This window comes from Eleutherodactylus coqui, chromosome 3, assembly GCF_035609145.1.
Source record: "Eleutherodactylus coqui strain aEleCoq1 chromosome 3, aEleCoq1.hap1, whole genome shotgun sequence".
NCBI classification, from domain to species: Eukaryota; Metazoa; Chordata; class Amphibia; order Anura; family Eleutherodactylidae; genus Eleutherodactylus; species Eleutherodactylus coqui.
Window position 1 is genome coordinate 194,487,813 of NC_089839.1, and position 22,354 is coordinate 194,510,166.

Below are 22,354 nucleotides of genomic sequence, written 5' to 3' on the forward strand. Positions count from 1 at the left end.
GCTTTCTTCAGGAGCCATACCAAAATAAGTTTTGAAAATGGCTTCACATCAGTATTCTGTCGCTGTAGGCGGTTTTATAAGCCTGAAATCCGCTTTTGAAACTGCCCCGTCCACATGTAGATGCTATCGACCGCTCCCTCTGGCTCCTGATTGGCTGCTAATTTCATACTTGAGCTGTCACTCGAGCCAGAGGAGGTGGTTGAAGATCACTTAATGCAGAAAGCCCAAGACCGATATCGCCAATGGACCATGCACCGCACCTCACTCTCATCCTTTAAATATGGTGCACAACATCTTCAAAGGCATGTGTAACTTGTCCCCTATGTCAGCGTCCCTGCCACTGACAGACCTTTAAATGGGTTATCCTGGAATCGACTTTAAGGCCTCATGTCCACAGGCAAAATAAGACTTAAAATCTGCTGCATTTTTCCCGCACGCGGATCCGCGACCCATAGGAATGCATTGACCACCCGTGGGTAGATAAATACCCGCGGATGGTAATTAAAAAATTTCTGGAGCATGAAAAAAAATGGACATGCTCCATTTTAGTGCGGATCACGCGTGCGGGAGCTCATAGAGCACATAGCTCAATTGATCTCCTGCATGAAAAATAAAAGACAATTACCGTGCATCCGCAGCCCAAATCCGCGTTACAAATCCGCAGCGGATATGATTTTCCCCATGGACATGAGGCCTTAGGGTACTTTCACACATCGCAGAATTGGTGCGGACTTTCCGCAGAGAAAATGCCACACCAAAAACACTCAAAAATCCGTGCTAAAATCTGGACCAACTTCAATTGAAAGCTGTGGATCAGCATCAAAATATGCACCAAATGCTGTCGATTTTTGACGTGGATTTTGGTGCAGATCGGCACCACAATTCACAGTGGAAAATATGCTGCAGATTTTGTAGAGGATCCGCACCAAAATCCGCATGTGTGAATGCACCCTTAGTCAGTATACATGATATCAGTCTGATTGGTGTAGATCTTGCTGTTAAGACCCCCATCGAGAATAGGACTTCTAGGTCCCTCTCACTGCACTCATTTTCAATGAGGACGATGTTGAATGGCGTGGTGGCGGCTGATTACGTGTGGTGCAGCTCCATTCATTTCCGTAGGATTACCAGAGATGGCAAAGTCCAAGCACTGCATAGAAATGAATGGAGCAGCACTGAGCCTGCTAGGCCACCTCTGCATTGGAACTCCCCACCGTGGAGCGGGACACGGGGTCTTTCTTCTTGAGATCAGTGGGGACTCAGGAGTGAGACCTCCATGGGTTAGACTTTTATTAAAGCCTCTGATTACCTGTTGCACACTGTATATTAGTGTAGTATAAGACACTACACTTGCTTTGATTGAGCAATGCCCGCCAGTAAGCCAGATGTAAGCACAATTGCACACGCCTTAGTGCAACGTTTGTGAGCCATGAGCAACGCTGTTTTGCGCACGTATCAGCGTACTGTACTGTTCTTTTTCTGCCCGCAGAGCATGTTCATTTGCCTGCGCCAAACAAACCGATTGAAATGGTTTATTAATTCCAGATGTGTTCTTTTTCCAGCACAATTACGCAGCGTTTCACACATTTCCTTGCATATTGTGTGCGCACCCCCCACCCCACATTAACTTCTATGGGGACCTTTGGTGCACAAATACGCAAAAAGATAGAACATGCATGTGAGCGAACCTGTTGACATCAATGGATTCCATTCACTGCGTATTGCACGCACAAATACGTCTGCGTGAAGCCGGCCTTAGAATGTTCTTACACAGAACAATTATCGTTTAAAAAAAAATAAAAATAGCCGCATCGTTCGAGTTTGGATTATAATTATTCAATGTAAACATGTTTAACATTTGAGCGATAATTCGTTTGTTTATCGTTCATTTTATGCATTTGTGTCATCGTTTGCTCATTTGCTGGGGCGAACAATTTTTTACGTAAAAATAGGGCTCATTCACAAGGGTCTGTTTGCACGCATAAAACTTATGCGCACATTTTGGTCGCTCAAAAAAAAGAATTAAGAAAAGCAGCATCCTCTACTTTTCTGCACATTTGCGCACCAATTGTATCCATAGAAGTCAATGGGGGATGCGCAAATGCACGCGCAATACGCACGGAGATGTGTAATATGTTGCATAATCCCCCGTCAAAAAGGACACATCTGGAATTTATTAGACTAAATTAGCGTCTGGTTTGCTGTGCGCAAATAAACCTGCTCTGCGGGCAGACACGGTACGTTAAAATACACTGCTAAACCCGCAGACGAGCCTAGTTCAGTGCGCATGTGAAGGAACTTTTAAGCTACCGATGTATACTAATGTACTGCCTGCATCAGGTAGGCAGACGTATTCGGTCATCTTAGTTTGTCCTGGCCTGGAAGGTCGCTTTAACGATCCCGAAAGTCACTTATCTTAATATCTCTTTGGCCCCATAGGGTAGATGGCCGGCTCTATAGTGATCTACAGTAAATGGAATTTAAAAAAATCTTCAGTCAGAAAATAAAAAGTTTAAAAAGTATTTATCAGTATTTGGTTTTAATTAGATTAAAGCTGCAATACCAGACAAAGCTCGTGGTCAAAAGTGGCGCTGTTTCCAGAACTTTATGACTTGCTAAACATTTGTACACATGACACTAAGGCTCCATTCACACGGGGTGGTTGGGTTGTGGTAACAACTCCACCAAAAAGTGCATTGATGAAACACAAGTGTTTTTACTATGTTTCTAGTAAAATGAAGCAAAAAACACGCAGTTTTGCAAATGCATTTTTTGGTGCGGGTTTTATTGCAACTGAACTGCCCTGTGTGAATAGGAGCCTAAGGCCTCATGTCCACGGGGAAAATAACATTTAAAAGCCACAGCGTGATCCGTGACCCATAGGGATGCATTGGACACCCGCAGGTAATTAAATACCTGCGGATGTCATTTTCCCCTGAGGCGCGGATTGCGTGTGCGGGAAAACATTCGCAGCATGCTCCATTTTAGTGCGGGTCTCTTGCAGGCTTTTATTGAAGCCTATGGAAGCCGTCCGGATCCGCGGCACACCCGCAGCTGAATTTCCTGCTCTCCAGCGAGGGAGAGCAGGAGTTAAAAAATAAATAGAGTGCATGGCGCATGCGTGCGGCACGCTGCCGGCGTGCCGAGCACTTATGTCGGGCCGAAGAAAGAAGATCCGCAGCGTCCGGACAGGTAAGTAATTCTTTTTTTTAGGCCTCATGTCCGCAGGAAAGGAGGGACCCGCTGCGGGAATCTGCATGAAAAATCCGCGGCGGGCCTGATTTTCCCCGTGGACATGAGGCCTAAGGCTGCTCTCACACATGCGTTCAGAAAATGCCACGCAAAACCGCAGCATTTTAATGCGATTTTGCATGGCATTTTCGGACACGTTACAGCGCTTCACAGCGGTTTTTAACACACCCTGCCAATGTGAAAAGCACAGTATTTGAGCACTGATCTGCGAGGCCTCATTGAAATCAATGGCGTCGTTGTACCGCAGTTAGCGCGGCACTTGGGACGCCACGCTAATCGCAGTAACAAGTACCCTGTGTGAGAGCAGTCTAAGGGGCTTCCTACAGGGTGAGCCGCAGAAAAGGGACACAGCACTACACTATTAGGCTGCTTTCACACGGGCTACAAACTCGCGCGATTTTGTAGCGATGTGACCACGCTACAAATCGCATGTATGTGAAGCCCATGGTTTCCAATGTGTTCCTTCATATTAGCAATGTTTTGTCTGATGCTGCATTGCTAGAAAAAAAATCGTGGCATGCTACTGCCTCGATTTGTGATGTTTTGTAGCCCATGTTCCCCTGTGGAGCCTCCTTGTTTATCGTATCGCATCGTACAAACGTGCAATTTTCATGGGATGCGATTTTAACATTAGAAAGTCCTATTATCGTATGAGAAAATCGTGGCTAGCAGCGACAATGCGAGAAAAAGCATCATTGACACTACAACATCGTATGTACAAAGCGGTGATATCACCGCGCCCGTGTGAAAGAGGCCTTATGAAAGCCATCTAAAAGGCAATCTGTCGTTGTTGCTCATAGCAACCAATCACAGCGCAGCTTTCATGTTACCTCAGCAGTGTAAGAACTAACAACCAATGACAGCACAGCTTTCATTTGCTACACTGCTGAGGTAAAATGAAAGCTGCGCTGTGATTGGTTGCTATGGGAAACAGAGATTTTCTTTTACGCAGCTTTCAGAATCGTGTGCTGGCGGGATACTTTTCCAGGCCTCACCCTGTACTATATACGACAAATAGTTGTCTATGAAGCAGGCGCAGTCTCTCCATAGCTGGCCCTGGCTGATGGGAACTGAGTCTCCAGAGCGCTCATTGCTTTTATATTCAGGAGCTCTGGAATCCTCTCAAGGGTCCCGGGCGTGGTTGCCATGGAGATGCCGAGGCGTAGTGCCAGCATGTGGTCATGTAGCCTGTTGGCTCGGCTTCTTGGGCTCAAACGTCATGATTTCCATGTGACTTAAACCTGTGTAAACATAAAAGAAAAATGTCGCTGTCAGGTTCCCCTCCAGATACATTAGCAACATAATCAGAGTAGTGCGGGCTGCGTGCGCCAAAACAAAGAAATAGCAAAACATTCACGGACGCTGACTCTAACAATAGCATCAGTCTGTTAGTTAGAAGGTGCTAGCGTCCATTCACAGGGGCATGTGCAGTTTCGGTGATTGAAAATCGTACTATTTTCACACAATGTATATGTGCGCATTTGGTGTGTATACATTTAGGTTTTTTGTGTACATATGCACTGCATTTTTCACGCGTGCAAAAAAAAAAAAAAACACAAGGAGGACCAATTCATGTCACCTCTTTTTCTTACACGGCTTCCTGGCTTCAAGTGTACATATGTAGCATGCATATTTGCTGCGTTTTTTTTTTTTTTTTATAAACACTCTCGTAGACTTGAATGAGTGATTTTGGTCTGTAATACAAAACAAGGCGTGCTACAATTTTTTCACGCACATAAAAAACGTATGTCAGAACACACCAATGAAAATCAACGATGTTTTATGGTATCCTTATTACGTCTGTAAAAAATATGGGACGCAAAATACTCCCAATACGGGTATCACACAGGTTTTGGGGCGTTTCAACGCACATTTGCACTGTGTATTTGCGCGATGGGCATTGCGTTATTGCGTGCAAGTCGGATTCCAGATGCAGAGTTCCGCACCGGAATCCGACCCTATGCCTTGCCTGTACTGTGGATTGGCTGGACGGCTCGCCGTGGGACATGCGCAGTACAGATTTTCCCATGGCGTCACTAGGCGATAACCCAGGTACCGTGACCTTTACGCAATGTTAATTGCGGAAGGGCTATAGGTTGGACGGCTTCCACTGACTTCAATGGAAGCCGTCCGTGCGCACACCGCACAAAAATAGAGCAAGAAAACCATTGCAATAAGCCAACAAGCCCTTCACCTCTGTGTCTGTAAGCTAAATACACCATCAGTGTTTGCTACAGTGTACCAGCGTGGAATCCAGACTATTTAAGGGGTTGACCCATGAACTTAAAGGGGTAATTCTGTGGCATTAAGTTATTCCCTAGCCGCAGGATAGGCGATAACTAACTGATCAGTAGGGGTCCCGGGGTCCCAACCCCCCCACTGTAGTTGCACTCTGCTGTTAGTAATAGATGGAGGGGTTTTCCAGTGAAATACTATTGATGACCTATAATCAGTAGTTGATTGGCAGGGGTCCGTCGCTTGGGACCCTGAACGATAAGCTGAGCCGCCACATGCTGTCAGTGCGCAGATACACAGAGGTCGGATCAGAAGCCTCCACGCCGACCTCTGTGTAGTGGCCAGCGTTTGTAACTGCAGGCACGGCTCTCAATGAAATCAATGGGAACCGTGCCTGCAGTTACAAGCTCCGGCCACTACATGGGAGGTTGGCACGAAGGCTTCCACTCCAAATACACAGAGGTTGGAGCAGAAGCCGATCAACTATTGATGATCTATCCTGTATAGTATTTCCCTAGAAAACCCATAAATATTTCCATCCATGGAATATGCCATAACAGATGAGAACCACATCTACCTTTAGAATAGCCCCCCAAAACTTCCATTCTTCCTGTATGCAGTGCTTGGGGTTGATCCGGATTACAGAAGCAGCTAAGCAAGGCTGTCTGTAGTCCTAGAGAACCCCTTTAAGTGCCCCCTAGTGGTAGTGAATTTCATAGTTTAACTCAGCAGATGTGCAGTGCTGGGAATTTGGATGTTTGTGCAAAAGAAAAAAGTGATTGCTGTCTGTAAGGCTGGGTTCACACACGCCGGAATCCCGGCAGAAATCTCGCAGTTTGACCGCTGCTTCAAAAGCTACGGCACTTAGCAGCTTTTCCATAGAGGAGAGAGCGTCCGCAGCTGAATAAAAACAAAAATGGACATGCTGCAGCCGGCAAGTCCGCGCTGCAGCACTGGCCTCTGCTGGCTTTGCTGCGACGGATTCGCCGTCCCGTATGGACAAGATTTCTGAGAAATCTAGTCCACATGGCTGGCTAATCCCAGGATTAGCAGCCGCAGGCGGATTTCCCGCTGCGAAATGCCAGGCAGAATTCGTGGCAAATCCACCCTGTGTGAACCCAGCCTTAATGGAAACCTTTTTGATTACAGCCAGAGACTGAAAATTGTACACCTGCCTCTGTAGGACATCAGGACAGGTTCGTTTGTTTTTAATATACATTTGACTGTAATGAGGAATGTTTCACCGACAGCAAGCAGAGGTCTTGTAAATGATGAATTGAAACAAAAAGTATATTACAAATTTGCGCATCCTGAGAATCTAAAATGTGAGCATGCCGGAGCTCTTATATAGCGTAACATTTACTTTTCCATTCTGGAATTGCAAGATCTAGACTTTCAAAAGAGTCATCATATTTTTTGGCGGGCAATTCCGGATCTGAGTCACGATATTCCTCTAAGTAAGGATGGGCCAGGCATTCCACTGCAGATAATCTCTTTTCCGGGTCCAAGTCCAACATCTTCTCCAGAAGATCAGTCTCTGTAGAAACATGAAGGACATAATTTACCATCTTCACAAGGTCCTAGAAAGTTGATATATCGTGTCATGTCTAGAATGGGTTCTGCAGGGGCGGAGCTTGGCACAGAAGAACTCAAGTCATACCCAGCCCCTCAGCAATAACAGGGAACAATAGTTTGTATTCAACAGCAAAGCAAATGGAGAGAAGAGAGAGTTTAATGTACCTAATGCGCTCATTGTCGGGAAGAGCTCTTTAAAATTCTTTTTCTGTTTCACTGGGAGCAATTTTAGGTAGTTTTGAGCCTGTAGATAGAATCAGAGTAGGTTATTATTGTTATTGGTGCATTCTCATGAGTGTTGGTTCATTCCTATCCTTCATATGTGGACTGGTTTTAGGGGGTGGTGAACTGGGCAATCGTCCAGGGCCCCTATAGCCTAGGGAGGGCCCAAGGACAGCAGCCACAGAGGCAGCCCGAGGGTCGAGCATGCAAATCTTCACTGCCCTGGACCACCAGGGACTTTACTATTAAACCTTTCACCATATAGGCATTATATGGTGGCATTATTAGGGCACTGTAAGGCATTATTGTTATAATAATATAACACTGAATGGCCACTTTCTTAGAGCTGCTGGCCCTGTCATGATTGGAGCTTTCCTGTATAGAAATTAGACATATGACCCAAGAGTGCAGCATAAAATTACGTGACAAGTTTTCCATTGATCAGTTTCTGTGTGAATTCACTTTAGATGGGAAAATCCAACGATCGGAGTGACTTCAAACTAGGCCTGGTCATCGGTGCTAAACTAGCCGGGCCAACATTGTGGGGTTTTCTCATGTAACAGTGAGGAGAGTATACCGAGAATAGTGCGATCTAGGAAAAGCATCCAACGAAAGGGGATCCTGTGGACGGAAACAACTTGGCACTAAAAGGGGTCACAGGAGGATGTCAAGAATTGTTCTGATGTGCAGACAATGCACAGTCCAGAGTAGCTGAATACAACGCTGGTGCTCCAATTCACATGTCTGAATGCACAACTTGCAGTTCCTGAGCACAGATGGGCTAAAACAATAGATGACCAATTCCAGCGCCATGAAGAAAAACAGAAAAGTGGGACTCCAGTGGACAAAAGAGCACAAAAATGTATCATGGAACAGTGGTAAAACATCACCTGCTCAGATAAATCCAGATTTCTGTTGCACCACATTGATGGGAGGGTCAGAAGTTTGTGCAACAGCATGAATTGATGACCCCCTTCCTGTCAGCTGGTCAGAACTTGTCAGCACCGCCATCTAATTTGCGGCAACTGCAAAACTTCCTGTCCACAATGGCCGATATTCTTGCAGAACTATTTCCACACCTAGTTGAATCTACGCCATGATGAATTGCTACGGTTTTGAAGGCGAAAGGACTTTCAGCACACTACCAGGTAGGGGTCTGTAATAAAGTGGCCATTCAGTGTATATGGCAGTGATATATGAGCACTATAGGGGAGTATTATTTGTATATGTTATGGAGCTGTTATGGAAATGATGTGAAAACTCTCCACTTACGTGTTTGCTTTCCATTTTGTTGATCAGAGAAGGTTTGGGACTTCCTATTACTTCAATAATTTTGTTCAACTCATCAAAATCTGTAGTCAACATTAAGGTTTTCTAGTCTGCAGCTTGTCATACTGGGTGCAATATTGTGGCCAAATGCAAACCTTGGCCGGGCAATCACAGCTTGTATAGGAAGAGATCCAGATGATGGGACGTATACCAGAAACGTGGAGATTCGCCTTGATGTTGTAAGGACTTCCAGCAGTACATATAGGCCCCAAGGAAGAAGAGGCTATAGGCGTATATACCTATATATCATCCTTGCTGCCTGCAGCCACCATTAGGGAGAGCTTACTGTATTACAAAGTTGTGTATGTCAATTCAGAAAGGATACAATCTCCTCCGGGGAACAGGACGCACCCAGTGATCATTTCAGCCAAAATGCATCCAACAGACCAAATATCCACTGTAAAGAGAAGAAGTGCCAAAAGCTCATGCTGCATGTTATAGGCTTCTTTCAGACTGCCTTAACCCTCTCCAATCCAGTGTCGGACCTCTTCCGACAATGAGATTTCCCCGCATAGCTCCAATGTCGGGCGAGGTCCAACACATGTTTCTAACACTATGCAGGACAGAGCTCTGTCCTGCATACTGTAATATACATATGCAGAACAGCCTCTAACATCGGAGAGCTGTCCTGCATAGTGTTAGAAACATATACTATAAACATTGTATGCTGTTATAGAATGCCTCTGTATGGCACTGTATTACAGGGATGGATGGATAGATAGATATCATAGAAATTAATAGAGTCATCTTATATAAATGTGTTATCAATATACACATTTACAGGATTATTTCCGTTCAAAAGTATTTTATTTGCATAGTTTCAGATATACAAGCATACCTTTGTCAATTGCGTAATAAATTGGAATGGTACGTACAGTAGTGGTATTGACATATGTAAATAAATTCTTTTCACTTTTGAGAGTTCTGCTATGCGTCTTTTTCCTTTTTTGGGCAGAAGTATACTGTCTATATATAACTAAACTTATACTACAACTCAAACATAACTGACAGACAGGGGAATTCGGGGGGGGGGGGGGGGTAGTGAGGAGGGTAAGGTTGGGGGTGTTATGACCATTAAATCTTTGAACACAGTTTAAGGCGGCAGGGCGCAGCTCTGAGTCGCCCCATGCCCCACTAGGGCTTCCCGAGGGAGCTCCAGAGCCCTCTATAGGTGCCCCGTGGCCACCCAGGCCTTGAATCTTTCAGAAGCTCTGAAGGTAGACCACGCCTGCCAGGTATGATGGAATGTTACCTGGGAGTCGCTCTCCTCCGCTCCCATCTCGTCGAAACGCATGAGATCATTTACTTCTTCTACCCCTACAGGATTATTTCAAATGATCTTCCTGATGTGAAATACTCATAACATGTTTAATTTTACAAAAATTGTTAATAAAATCATCATGACAGTTCATTTTTATGTGTTTCTGTTGAGTGATTCAAAGGATTCCACAACGTGCTTTCCCACCCAAAATAAATAACAGCTGGGAGTTTGCGGGTGGCAGGTTATTCTATTGGAAAGGGTTAATACGGGCACATGTCTGCATCCATGTTAGAAGTGCAATGCCTGGATTTCCCATGGTTCTAATGAAAAATGACTATAATCACCTGTTTGGTTATAATGCATCCAGTTGAGGATAACTTCTGGCGCCCTGTACCAGCGTGTCACCACGTATCCGGTCATCTCAGGTTCTGTCTGTCGTGCCATTCCAAAATCCAAAATCTGAAAGTATTATAAACAAGAATGTCTGTGGATGGGAGAAAAGCTGGTTCTCTAGATAGGGAATATAATTCAACACTTTCAGACTGTTATAGGGATACCTGCCATTAAAAATTTGAGTGTTACCCCGATTTTTGCTTATATCACAAAGCGACAATATGCACCCTCATATTAGACTTATTCCATCATAGGGCAGATAAATTTTGGGTACAAATCGAAAGCGAAAACAACACTCTTGAGACGAGGGGAGCGTTCTGGATGCCGGGAAGGGTCAAGTGGGAAAAAATAGAGGTCTCAACCCTCATGAACACACTTCTGGAGGCAGGGCGGGGAGCAATAGAGACGTCGGTCCCGGGACCCCTTACTCCATTGGTTGGTAACCCACAGCTTACAGCACAACCTGGGGTTTCTGCCACCGGGGGTTGAGCCCAGGGTGGGGGGAGTGGTGGACTCTGGGGGTCTGCGCGGCCTGGCGGACTTGGGGGGGACCTGGGAGGTACCCCGGTCTCATGGATGCAATATCTCCAGATACGCAGTTACTTGGAAAAAATAAAACCTGATTAGGGCTGGAACAGAGGCTTTACCCCCTTTGAGGAATTATGATTTGCTTCGGAGATACCCAGACATACAGTTTCACTGCTATACGACCATCTACTTAAAGAAAGACTCGACGACCACCTTCCCGGGTGGATAGGCGCATGGGAGGGGGCCCTGGGTCGGTCCTTCCCTGGGGAGCTCTGAAGTAAGGCATTTCAACTTACACACGAGATGTCCATAGCCAGTAAACTACAGGAGCTAAACGTCAAAATCCTGTCTCCGTAGTACATGACCCCGGAGAGACTACATGCCTTTTTCGCATCAACCCCGAACATTTGCTGGTGCTGTAGGGCAGACGAGGGCTCGATGCTTCACATATGGTGGGGATGTCCCATGGTCACCTCCATTTGGCAGGACATGAAGCGTCTATATGAGAAGGTGAGTAGAGAACATCTGGCCCTGACGCCTGAGTTGGCACTCTTGTCCATCCTGCCCGACGGCGCCCCCTCTTTAAAAAAAGGTTTATTGAAATTCTTCATTATGGCCACGAGACAGGTGATACCCAGGTTCTGGAAACAAGGAACGGAAATACCTAAAGGTGCATGTGTGGGAGCAATGGACGAAATAGAGCGTATGGAGAGAATGAGGCTTCTAGATGACCCGTCAGGCTATGACAAATTCTACCGCACCTGGGCGATATGGATATATGACAGGGACCTGTGAGTAACTCGATTAAATCACAATCGTAAACAGAAATGACAATCCTGAAATTTCCGTCCGACCCTCCCCCCACCCCTTCCCGCGTCATAAATACCTATCCTCTCTTACCTCTCTCCATCTTACCCACCCCTCATCCCCATGTCCATATGCTTTACAAAATATCATAGACAAATATTTCATTTTTCAAGTTGAGATTTATTAAGTTTCACTGTCAAAGTTTATCTGTCATTGTTTTGAGATAACACAAATGTTTTTCCTCCCTGTTAAGTTTATACCATGAAACTAATAAAACTATATTGAACAAAAAAAATAAAAAAATTTGAGTGTTAGTGCCCATTTGACAATTTAACGATGCATTTCCAGGAGGAATAACACAATACTGAGTCTTAAGAAGAGATGCTACAGAATTTATAAAACTAACAATATCGGGAGAGCAGAAAGGCCCCTCTTTTAATTGACCCACTATATAATCTGCTCCAAAGTCCAGTACATTTCAAGATAGTTTATGAAATTTGCCTACCTTGACCTCATAATTTTCACTTACTCCGAGATTGCTCGGCTTTAGGTCCTGCAATAGAACAAAGTTGGCTTTCAATACTGTAAAGAGTTCGTAAATAACTTACTTCTAGAGACACTTTAATGATGATGAAGTCTGGGAACACACACTTATTATTAAAACTTTAAGCCCCACCCTTCTATTAGTCCCACCTCTGCTTAACACAAGGTCTGAAGGATCGAAGCAAGATACAAGGAGTCAAAGACTATCAGGCAGAGAATCCCTATGTCATGCTCCACACCTAAATATGTGCACAAAGTCGTAATTTACTGCTATGAGAGGCCGCAGTATGGAGTGTTCCTTCAAAGGCCAAACCAGCGAGAGGCTGCAGCATTGAGTGTATCTTTGAAGACCAGAAGGGACTGTTCAGTTGAGGATCTCTCACACGTATTTATGTGTTTTTAGGAACAAATGAGCATTAAGTGGGAGGGCAAAATGTTCAAAAACGGGCAGGAGCCAATCAGCGTTCAGTAGGAGGTGCATCCCAAAAAATTGCACACCTCCTTGCAAAGTTGTTGACTAGTTATTGAAAGACAGCGATTACCTGTTTACACCAGATGATAATTAATCAACTAGCGAGTACTTTTAGGTGAGCTGAAACAAAGCTACTAGTGAATAAATTTTAATTCGTCACCCGGTTGGAGGCCGTGTTTACACAGAACAACTTTCTATCAAGCCACTATTGGGATGATAGTTGCCCCACCTATCACCATTTTTACAACTATTAAACCTACTATACCATTTAAGAGGTGATAAAATGGGCATTTATATAGGTAGTTTGCTAACTATCTGTAAAATCAAAGGTTTATGTGTTCCCGCACTGCATGCAAATTATGTGTGATACAGTCCATCAGCGGTAAACTGGCCTTGATGCCTCCCCAAACATCGCCCCACTCTGTGCACATCATCACCGTCATGGTCTAAATCTTACGCAAGTGCCTGAGCAATGTGATCGGCGCATGTGCAATTGATTTAATGAGGCTTCCCAGAACAGGAGACAGATGAAACTGCACTCTGATTACGATTTTCATGGCGCATATGCAAAATGTAGCCCATGACGGCGATGAGAACGTCTGATGTCACTAGCAAAGTGGAGCTGTTTTTGGAAAGGCACGCAGGTCTCCCGAGATGGTCAGGCAGGGTCCACCACCAATGGTCCGGCACATCCACAGGACCAGATCACTAGAGGTGAGCAAGCCTACTCGGTAAGTCAGTTACTCGAGCGAGCATTGCTCTTCTCGAATAACTGCTTAGTGATCCGAGCAGGCTCGGGTGAGCTGCGGGGGGAAGAGAGAGAAATGTTTTTTCACTCTTCCTCCCGCAGCCCACCTGAGCCTGCTCGGATCACTAAGCAGTTACTCGAGAAGAGCGATGCTCGCTCGAGTAACTGCCTTACCGAGTAGGCTCGCTTATTTCTACAGATCACCCATCATTTACATGATGGAAAATTAACACTGATTTTACAGGTATGCTCAGACCTGCACGGTTAGCAAACTAACTATGGAAATGTCCATTTTATCAGCTGTTAAACAGCATGGATGGATTAATAAGTGGAGAAATAGTGATAGGTTCCCTTTAAGAAGACACCAGTATTCTGAATAGCACATGGTAGGTGAGGGTCTGGCAACCAATCACGTCTAGCTTGAATCGATCATTGTGATTCTGGGGCAATCCCCATCTTTAACATTGCATTAGTGGCCTTTATCCTTGTACAGATCTGACAGGTATTGATTTTACATAAATGTCCACTTACCCTATGAACGATGCCGGCAGAGTGAATGTACTGGAGAGGAAGAAAGAGAATGAAGGGTGTTAATGTTATACATCAACAAAGATAATGTGGGTTGTCCAGGAGAAACAGCGCTACTTTTGCCCTTGGACTGTATGTGGTATTGCAGTAATCAAATGAATGGCGATGAGCTACAATACCAGATGCTGCAAGAGCGAATTAAGAGGGTCACCTTGTTTTTTTCCATGCATAATATGTAGCATTCTAGTTTTTTCTGCATCAGATTTTTTTTACCACTCTGCACACAAAACTCCATATGCAAATTTTCCTTAGGGCCCATTCACACCGGCATATTTTCTGTCCGTGTGCTGTTCACATTTTTTATTGGCGGAATACGGACAGCACATGGACCCATTAAAATAAATTGGAGTAGCATTTTGCATTTTAGACATGCATTTATGAAGCATTTATGAAAATCTATGGGAGTGTAAAAAAAAGAAACACGCAGCGAACATGAATGTTTTATGCAGGCGTGCTGTGTTTTTTACGCATTTTGGTAGTAGACAATGAAAACAAAAAAGTGATGTCAATTGACACAAGGATGGTACACGAATATAAGAAACACACATATGCCAGAAAAATGCATGCAATAGACACATTGTGTACATCATTCCTTTCATAGACCAAAATTGTATATGCCCTTGCGAATGAGCCCTTAGGGCGCTTTCACGTGTCATGGAATATTCCACAAGACACTACAGAATATCATGCCGTGCAGAAAAATCCACACCAAAATCCGCATGTCTAAGGGCTATTTCAGATGACTGTATTTGTGTGCGTTTCTGCGTAGGTAAAATATTAGTGTGCAAAGCGCAGAGAATAGAACACTTTCATGTCAATGGGCTCGTTCTCATGTTTTGTACGTGCATTTCGTGCTCACGCAGGAAAATGGGACCTACTCTATCTTTCTGCATAGTGTGCAGCAAAGGCCCCATAGAAGTCTATGGGAGGTCACAAATGCGCAATTCTATGAAAAAAAGAACACATCTGGAGCCCATTCGGCTAAATCAGGGTGGAAGTGTGAACAGGCCTTCATTCACAAAAGTACAGTACTACATGCCAATATGCGCGCAAATCACCCACATTCACTGCATACATCATTGCGTTAAGGCGAGCGTATTTGCTTATACGGTTATCTGAATAAGCACTAAGGGCTTAAACACATGGAGGTGTTTTTCTCCAGTCATACTGCCATGATAATCATGGCTGTATGAGGGGACAAAACTAAACCACTGATTTCAATAGGAGTTCAGCAGATTCGCTTTCACTGCGGGGGCTTCTCGGACATAATTTGTGCGGACAAGAAAAGATAGGACATGCCATATCTTCCCCGCATGTACTGAACACATCGTTGGGGAAGATCGGGTAGCCGCTATCTTCCCACCTCTTTTTTCAAACTCCTGCGATCTGGTGCAGAGTCTGAACTATCGGCGAGGAAGAAGTAATCTTCCTCGTTCAGGCGCAGCTACGCTCATAGTTGCGCCTACTGCACTGTGTTTTTGCTCTCACATGCAGATTTTGACGTGGATTTGGAAGTGGCTGATTTCTGCATTTAGACATGGATTTTGGTGCAGATTTTGAAAGTGGAATATTCCATAGCATGTTGCAGAATATTCCAATACATGTGAAAGCGCCCTTAGCATGTAATCGTGCCAGCCACACAGCCCCAACAACCAGAATGCTTACATCATAGTACCAGCCACAATCGCCTATAATATAACAAATGTAAGGTCAAGATTTATATGTGACACCAGGTCCTTAGTGCATGCAGAAGTAGCAGTTGCCCCCAGTCCCATTGGCCCCTCTGCCATGTAAGAAGACAGCAGTATTATAAATAGCACATGCGGGGGGCTCTTACAGGAGCTATGAGGATTGACCGGCCATGTGAAGTATTTATTATCTTTTTAGGATATTTCCCGTCTACATAAGATTGTATCGCACATTCCAAAATTCCCATGTGATGCAACCCATTTATTAAGAGGGAGTCGACTATAAACATGTAGGAGCAGGACAGATATATTCTCAATTTTCACTGCTTACTCCCCCGGAACAATAAATCTCTATATGGAATGTGCTTCCTACTGTAAAAAGAGGTGCAGGAAGCCACTATAAACAGCTATCCTACCAAAAGTATTTGGACATCCCTAGGAGTAGAATGGATCATGTCTTATTAGCATGTGGCGTGTCTTAAACCATGCTACATAAGAAGCAGACCCTTGGAGGTGTCAGCCATAGGTTGTGATGGGAACTGCACACTATTGGATATACAGGTTATGCCGCTGCAGACAAGCCATCCATCAAGAAGCAAAATGCATCATCCCGCCTACAATGGTGCAAGATGTGTCGTCATTGGACAGTTGAGCAACTGAAGAACATTCTATGGAGTGATGAATCATGCCACTCCGTCTTCACATCAGATAGATGGACCTGGGTGTGGAGTGATGAAGGGAACACCGCCTGCCTGAGTGTGTTGTGCCAACAGGTAAGTACGGCGGAGGTTCCGTTACAGTCTGGTGATGTTTTACGTCGCATGGTCTCAGTCCGTTGGTTGTAGTGTCAAGAACCTTGACACTCTAGACCAGTGATGGCAAACTATTTACAGACCGAGTGCCCAAACTGCAACCCTTTTTACCTCCGTTATTATAAAAAAGAACAAGGCTGCTTCAAAATAGACAGCAATGAACGCTGTGTGCTTGTTTCCCTACTGTAGTACCATTGGTGCAGATTTTGACTGGAAATAAGCTGCATACCCACAGCTGATCTCATACTATGCTCCTCCGAAGGCTTCCTGCTGTCTACGCTCCCTTGTTTCTGGTTCCCAGCAGCCTGTGGTGGCTTCACCAGACCAGCGGCGTCGCACATGACTAGGCCGCTGGGAACTGGAATCCCAGGTGAGGAGAGCACTGTATAGTATGAAATCAGCTGCAGATATGCGATTGATTTCCAGTCACAATTTGCACCAATGGGGGCCCCAGTAAAAATAATAACCCCATAGTAGCCCAAAAATAATATTAACCCCCTCAGTAATATTAACCCCACAGTAGCCCCAGTCATAATATTAACCCCACAGTAGCTCCAGTAATAACATTAACCCCTTTAGTAATAATATTAATCCCACAGTAGCCCAAAAATAATATTAACCCCCTCAGTAATATTAACCCCACAGTAGCCCCAGTCATAATATTAACCCCACATTAGCCCTAGTAGTAATATTAACCCTCTCAGTAATAATATTAACCACACAGTGGCCCCAGTAATAATATTAACCTCCTCGGTAATATTAACCCCACATTTGCCCCAGTAGTAATATTAATCCCACAACAACCCCAGTAATAATAGCCACCACCCAACCCATATAATTACCAACTCCTTGTAGTCAGCGCCGCTCCTCCTCTTGTTGGCGCTGATCCCAGTGTACACTGATGTCAGTGTGTGAGCCCAGAATGTTTCCTCCCTTGTCCTCTCCTGCGGAACTATGTAGGAGAGGTCTTGGGAGGGGGATCTCCGGTCCACACACTGGCGTCAGAGTGTGCGCCGGGATCAGCGCCACTGTGTGGTGACCATTATTATGGTAAGCAGCCGACGGTGCACATGCCAGCAGAGAGGGCTCTGTGTGCCCTCCCCGGCACGCGTGCCATAGGTTCGCCACCAGTAGACGATAATGTGCTGCCGACAATGTGCCAATACTCTGGGAATGGTCAGCCATACGTCCAACAACACAACACGCCTTGTGACAAACCCAACGCGGTTTTACATTGATTTGAGGATATGGATGTTCCACGATTGGACAGGCTGTACAGAGTCCCAACCTGAACCCTACTGAACATCTTTTGGACGAACTAGCATGTCGGATCAGGAAATATGAACAGCGTCCAGCTTTGAAAAAACTTGCTAGACATTTGCAGAATGAAGAAACGTTAATACCATCTGAAGTGTATTAGGCATTAGTAGAACGTATTCCACGGAGAATATCCAATGTCATTGGGGCCAAAGGAGCCCCACTAAGTATTAATATATGGAAATAAATAATACTTTTCATTCTTGCTCATGTTTCCAATTAAGTTTTTGCTCGTACAGATTGTGATAACGGGTATGCAAAGAAAAAAAAAGAATTGACGTGGGAAAACCACATCAGTCAGACACATGCAGATATGGACTCAATCCATATACAGATTCAGGGCGGTTTCACACGGCCATATGTGCAACTACGCTCAGCGCTATGGAGTATAGTTGTGCATGAACTGGGTTTTTTCTTCCCTTCTCAGGCTTTTCAAACTCTGTGCCATAGCACAGAAGTTTGAAAAAAAGCAGAGGGAAGATAGGTCCTGCCCGATCTTTCCTGCACGAAGTTAATACTACGTACGGGAAAGATAGGGCAAGTCTTATCTTTTCTCGGGCATAGTATTCGCGCCTGATAAAAGAGTACGTGAAAATGAAACCATTTAAATCAATGGTTTCATTTTATCCCGCTATGCGGCCCTGATCTTCACGGCCGCATAACGGGACTAAAACACGTTCGTCTGTTCAAGCCCTGATAATGAGATTTTGGATGGGTGATGGATAATAGACTCCTTATATGACCCCTGCGGCAGCATCATCCCTCTTAGGTAAGAGTCATCCAGTGGCAGTCACTCTCTTTTATGATTACAGAGCTGATTGTGATTGATTTTTACCCATCTTGCTGTTGAGATACGTTAATAAATTTGCTGCATGGGAACAAATCGATGCAGGGCGACCATAAGTCTTCCCGGGATCCGATTGTGTATCATAAAATGAGCACGTTTGCAGTAGGAGAGGAGCGTTGTGCAGAAAAATGTGACTCGCCTATAAATTAAGGAACCACATTATTCAAGAAAACTGACTTCTTCACGCCATTGACAGCAATGCAGAGCCAGAGACCGAGCTTCTGGACACTTTATTTCAGCCTCTTTGTGTGTGTCCCATTTAAAGATGTAAATTTGCACTGGCATTAGGAAAGATTTAGAAGCTATTACCCCTGTTAAGCAATTTACAAAATGAAGGGGGATGACTCCCAACATACTGGAGAAGAACTGGCGATCCCATGTTTCTTTCACAGAAGGAATACCACTTTAAATTCCTATTTCATATATTGAAATGCAGGCTCAGGTTTTAGAACAAAGGCAAACTTAGAGCTGGACCCTGTGGTTGGTCTATGCAGAGCCCAGAGGAATGTCCATGGGTTCTGCCAACCTTTGCGTGTTAAACAGAGGTGACAGAATTCTCACCTCCCCTTTATATTGTATTTTTAGGGGTTGAATCAGTTTAGTAATGATTATAATTGTTTTATACATTGCGGCAAGATAGCAGAATACCCACTCCAGAGCAGCTCAGTGAATAAATACATACCAGAACCAAGTTTCTAAAATAAATGTAGCACCAAAACCAAGCTCATGGCAAAAATACAGCACCAGAACCAAGCTCAGCACAAAAATACAGCCCCAGAACCAAGATCATAACATAAATACAGCATCAGAACCAACCTGACAACATAAATACATCACAGAATCAAGCTCATAACTAGAGATGAGCGAACGTACTCGGTAAGGCCGATTTCGCAATCGAGCACCGCGATTTTCGAGTACTTCACTACTCGGGTGAAAAGATTCGGGGGTTGCCGGGGGGCATGGCGTGGTGGAGCTGGGGGTAGCAGCGCGGAACAGGGGGAGCTCTCTTCCTCTCCCCCCCCCCCCCACTCCCCTCTGCAACCCCCCGCTCACCCACGGCGCCCCCCAAATCTTTTCACCCGAGTAGTGTAGTACTCGAAAATCGCGGTGCTCGATTGCGAAATCAGCCTTACCGAGTACGTTCGCTCATCTCTACTCATAACCTAAATACAGGACCAGAACCAAACTCATAACAAAAAATAGTACCAGAACCAATCTCAGTACATAGATACAATATGACAACCAAGCTCAGTCCATAAATACAGCATCAGAACCAAGTTTACAACATAAATACAGCACCAGAACCAACCTCATAACATAAATATAGCACCTGAACCAAACTCATAACATAAATACAGCACCAGCACAACCATGGGATAAAGATACAATATCAGAACCATGCTTGTGATATATGTACAATACCAGAAGTAAGCTCATAACATAAATACAGCCCCAGAACCAAGCTCATAACATAAATACAGCCCCAGAACCAAGCTCACAACAGAAATACAGAACCAGAAATAAGCTCAGTACATAAATGCAGCATCAGTTCATAACCAAGTTCATAACATAAATACAGCACTAACCAACCTCAGTACATAGAAGAGTTTGGTATAAAAGAGTGTGGTTGTTTCTTTGCTGGAAAAGTGTGTGTTATGTCTAGGATTGCCACCCAGCCGGTAAATCACCAGCCCAGGCGGTAATTAAATCCAAAAGCTGGTGCCAGTATTTTAATACCGGCCATACTAATGGCCCGTAAAAAGGAATTGTTAGCTGTGGGCGTGGCCGGGCCACAACCACACCATGAAGTACTTTAAAGGGGTTGTCTCGCGAAATCAAGTGCGGTTATACACTTCTGTATGGCCATATTAATGCACTTTGTAATGTACATCGTGCATTAAATATGAGCCATACAGAAGTTATTCACTTACCTGCTCCGTTGCTAGCGTCCTCGTCTCCATGGTTCTGTCTAAATTCGCTGGCAGCTTGCTTTTTTAGACGCGCTTGCGCAGTCCGGTCTTCTCCTTTCAGCACGAGCCGCTTCAGTGTGCTCCCCGCTACAGCTCTTCTGCACATGCGCAGACGAGCTGTCACTGCTCGGGAGCGCGCTGGAGCGGCCATTCTGTACCATCCTCTGTTAGAGGAAGGTGCAGAGCCGCTCAGCTGTCCCGAGAAGCCGCCCAGCTGTCCCGCCGTCCTGCCGCCCAGGTCAGTGATGGGCCGGGGGGGCTGCCGCTGTGCCGGGGGGGGGCTGCGTCGGGGGGGGGGGGGGCTGCCGCTGTGCCGGGGGGGGGGGCTGCCGCTGTGATGGGGGGCCTGCCGCTGTGCCGGGGGGGGCTGTCGCTGTGATGGGGGGGCTGCCGCTGTGATGGGGGGGCTGTCGCTGTGCCGGGGGGGGGGCTGCCGCTGTGATGGGGGGGCTGCCGCTGTGATGGGGGGGGCTGCCGCTGTGCCGGGGGGGGGGGCTGCCGCTGTGCCGGGGGGGGGGGCTGCCGCTGTGCCGGGGGGGGGCTGCCGCTGTGTCGGGGGGGCTGTCGCTGTGCCGGGGGGGGGCTGCCGGTGTGATGGGGGGGCTGTCGCTGTGATGGGGGGGCTGTCGCTGTGATGGGGGGGCTGTCGCTGTGCCGGGGGGGGGGGGGGGGGCTGCGCCGGTTAGCTGCTGCCTGGCGGTGGGTGACTGTGTGCCGTGGTCGGCCGCGTTCAATCCAGGGGTTCGGTCGGCGGCTGCGGGGCGTCTGGTTGTCAGGGAGACACAGCTGGTAGCGTCTCGGGAGCGCGCACGTCGGGCTACAGCAAGCGATGGGAAAAGAGCCGGCGGCCATCTTGGGAAAATTTTTATAAGTTGCTGAAACGCTGGAACTGTAAGTACAAACCAGCTAGAAAAGTCATTTACAGGGGGGCTTAGTAATGTATGCTTAATTAGGGGGACTGGGCAAAAAAAAAAATTCACTGCTTCCTCGAGACAACCCCTTTAACTCATTCTCTAACTCTGGTCCGGCCGACGCTGATGTAATCAGAGAATCTGCCCCCTCTTCCTGGTGTCCAGATTGCATATAGGATGTGCAGAAAGGTTGATGTTTTGTTGGAGGGGTCAGGGGTTAGAGTCTCCGAAGTTACCGAGTGAATTAAAGTACTTCATAGTGTAGTTGCTTCCTGACTGGAGGTACAGGGGTGGGGGGTCACTAAGTGAGGTCACTATTACTACTAACATAGTAACATAGTATACAAGGCTGAAAAAAGCCACTGTCCATCCAGTTGTTCAGCCTGTTCTCCTCCCCCCACTTGTTGATCCAGAGGAAGACAAAAATAAACCAATAAGGCAGATGCCAACTTACCCCATTTGGTGGAAAAAATCCTTCCCGACTCCATAATAGCAGTCAGAAAAGTCCCTGGATCAATATTTAAAAGTTCCTACCTGACTCCAAGACCCAGATCCACAACCCCTCTGGTTATTTAATGTCTATATACTCGGAAAACTTACTACTGTATGCAATAAAAGGGAACACTATTACTATTTGGGTCAATAAAAAAAAGGAACAAGAAGTTGGGCATAGTGAAAAATTTGCTGTAAGCAGGCCATGGAGCATCCTGGTCATAGAGCAAGAGGTTCTCAAATTAGTGTGACCTTGCCTGGACGACCTAGAAGGAATAGCCTTATCCTTCATGGTCATAGAGTGAGTGCACGACTTGCCTGGGGAGGGCTTCCCGATCCTGGTGGGCTGTAAGGTCACATTGTT

At 45.6% G+C, this 22,354-nt stretch overlaps 1 protein-coding gene across 1 annotated transcript in view; it reads right to left on the reverse strand.

Moving 5' to 3' along the window:
• Positions 1 to 2,506: 2,506 nt before the first annotated feature.
• LOC136621302 (mitogen-activated protein kinase 12-like) overlaps positions 2,507 to 22,354 on the reverse strand; it is a 30,364-nt gene continuing 10,516 nt past the window's right edge. The window contains exons 5-12 of the mRNA XM_066596719.1: positions 13,897 to 13,926; positions 12,108 to 12,155; positions 10,219 to 10,333; positions 8,939 to 9,010; positions 8,557 to 8,636; positions 7,228 to 7,306; positions 6,851 to 7,024; positions 2,507 to 4,493 (exon numbers count right to left, since the gene is read on the reverse strand). Of these exons, the coding sequence (XP_066452816.1) occupies positions 4,432 to 4,493; positions 6,851 to 7,024; positions 7,228 to 7,306; positions 8,557 to 8,636; positions 8,939 to 9,010; positions 10,219 to 10,333; positions 12,108 to 12,155; positions 13,897 to 13,926 (660 nt within the window). The 3' untranslated portion in view covers positions 2,507 to 4,431. The remainder of the gene's footprint in view (positions 4,494 to 6,850; positions 7,025 to 7,227; positions 7,307 to 8,556; positions 8,637 to 8,938; positions 9,011 to 10,218; positions 10,334 to 12,107; positions 12,156 to 13,896; positions 13,927 to 22,354) is intronic.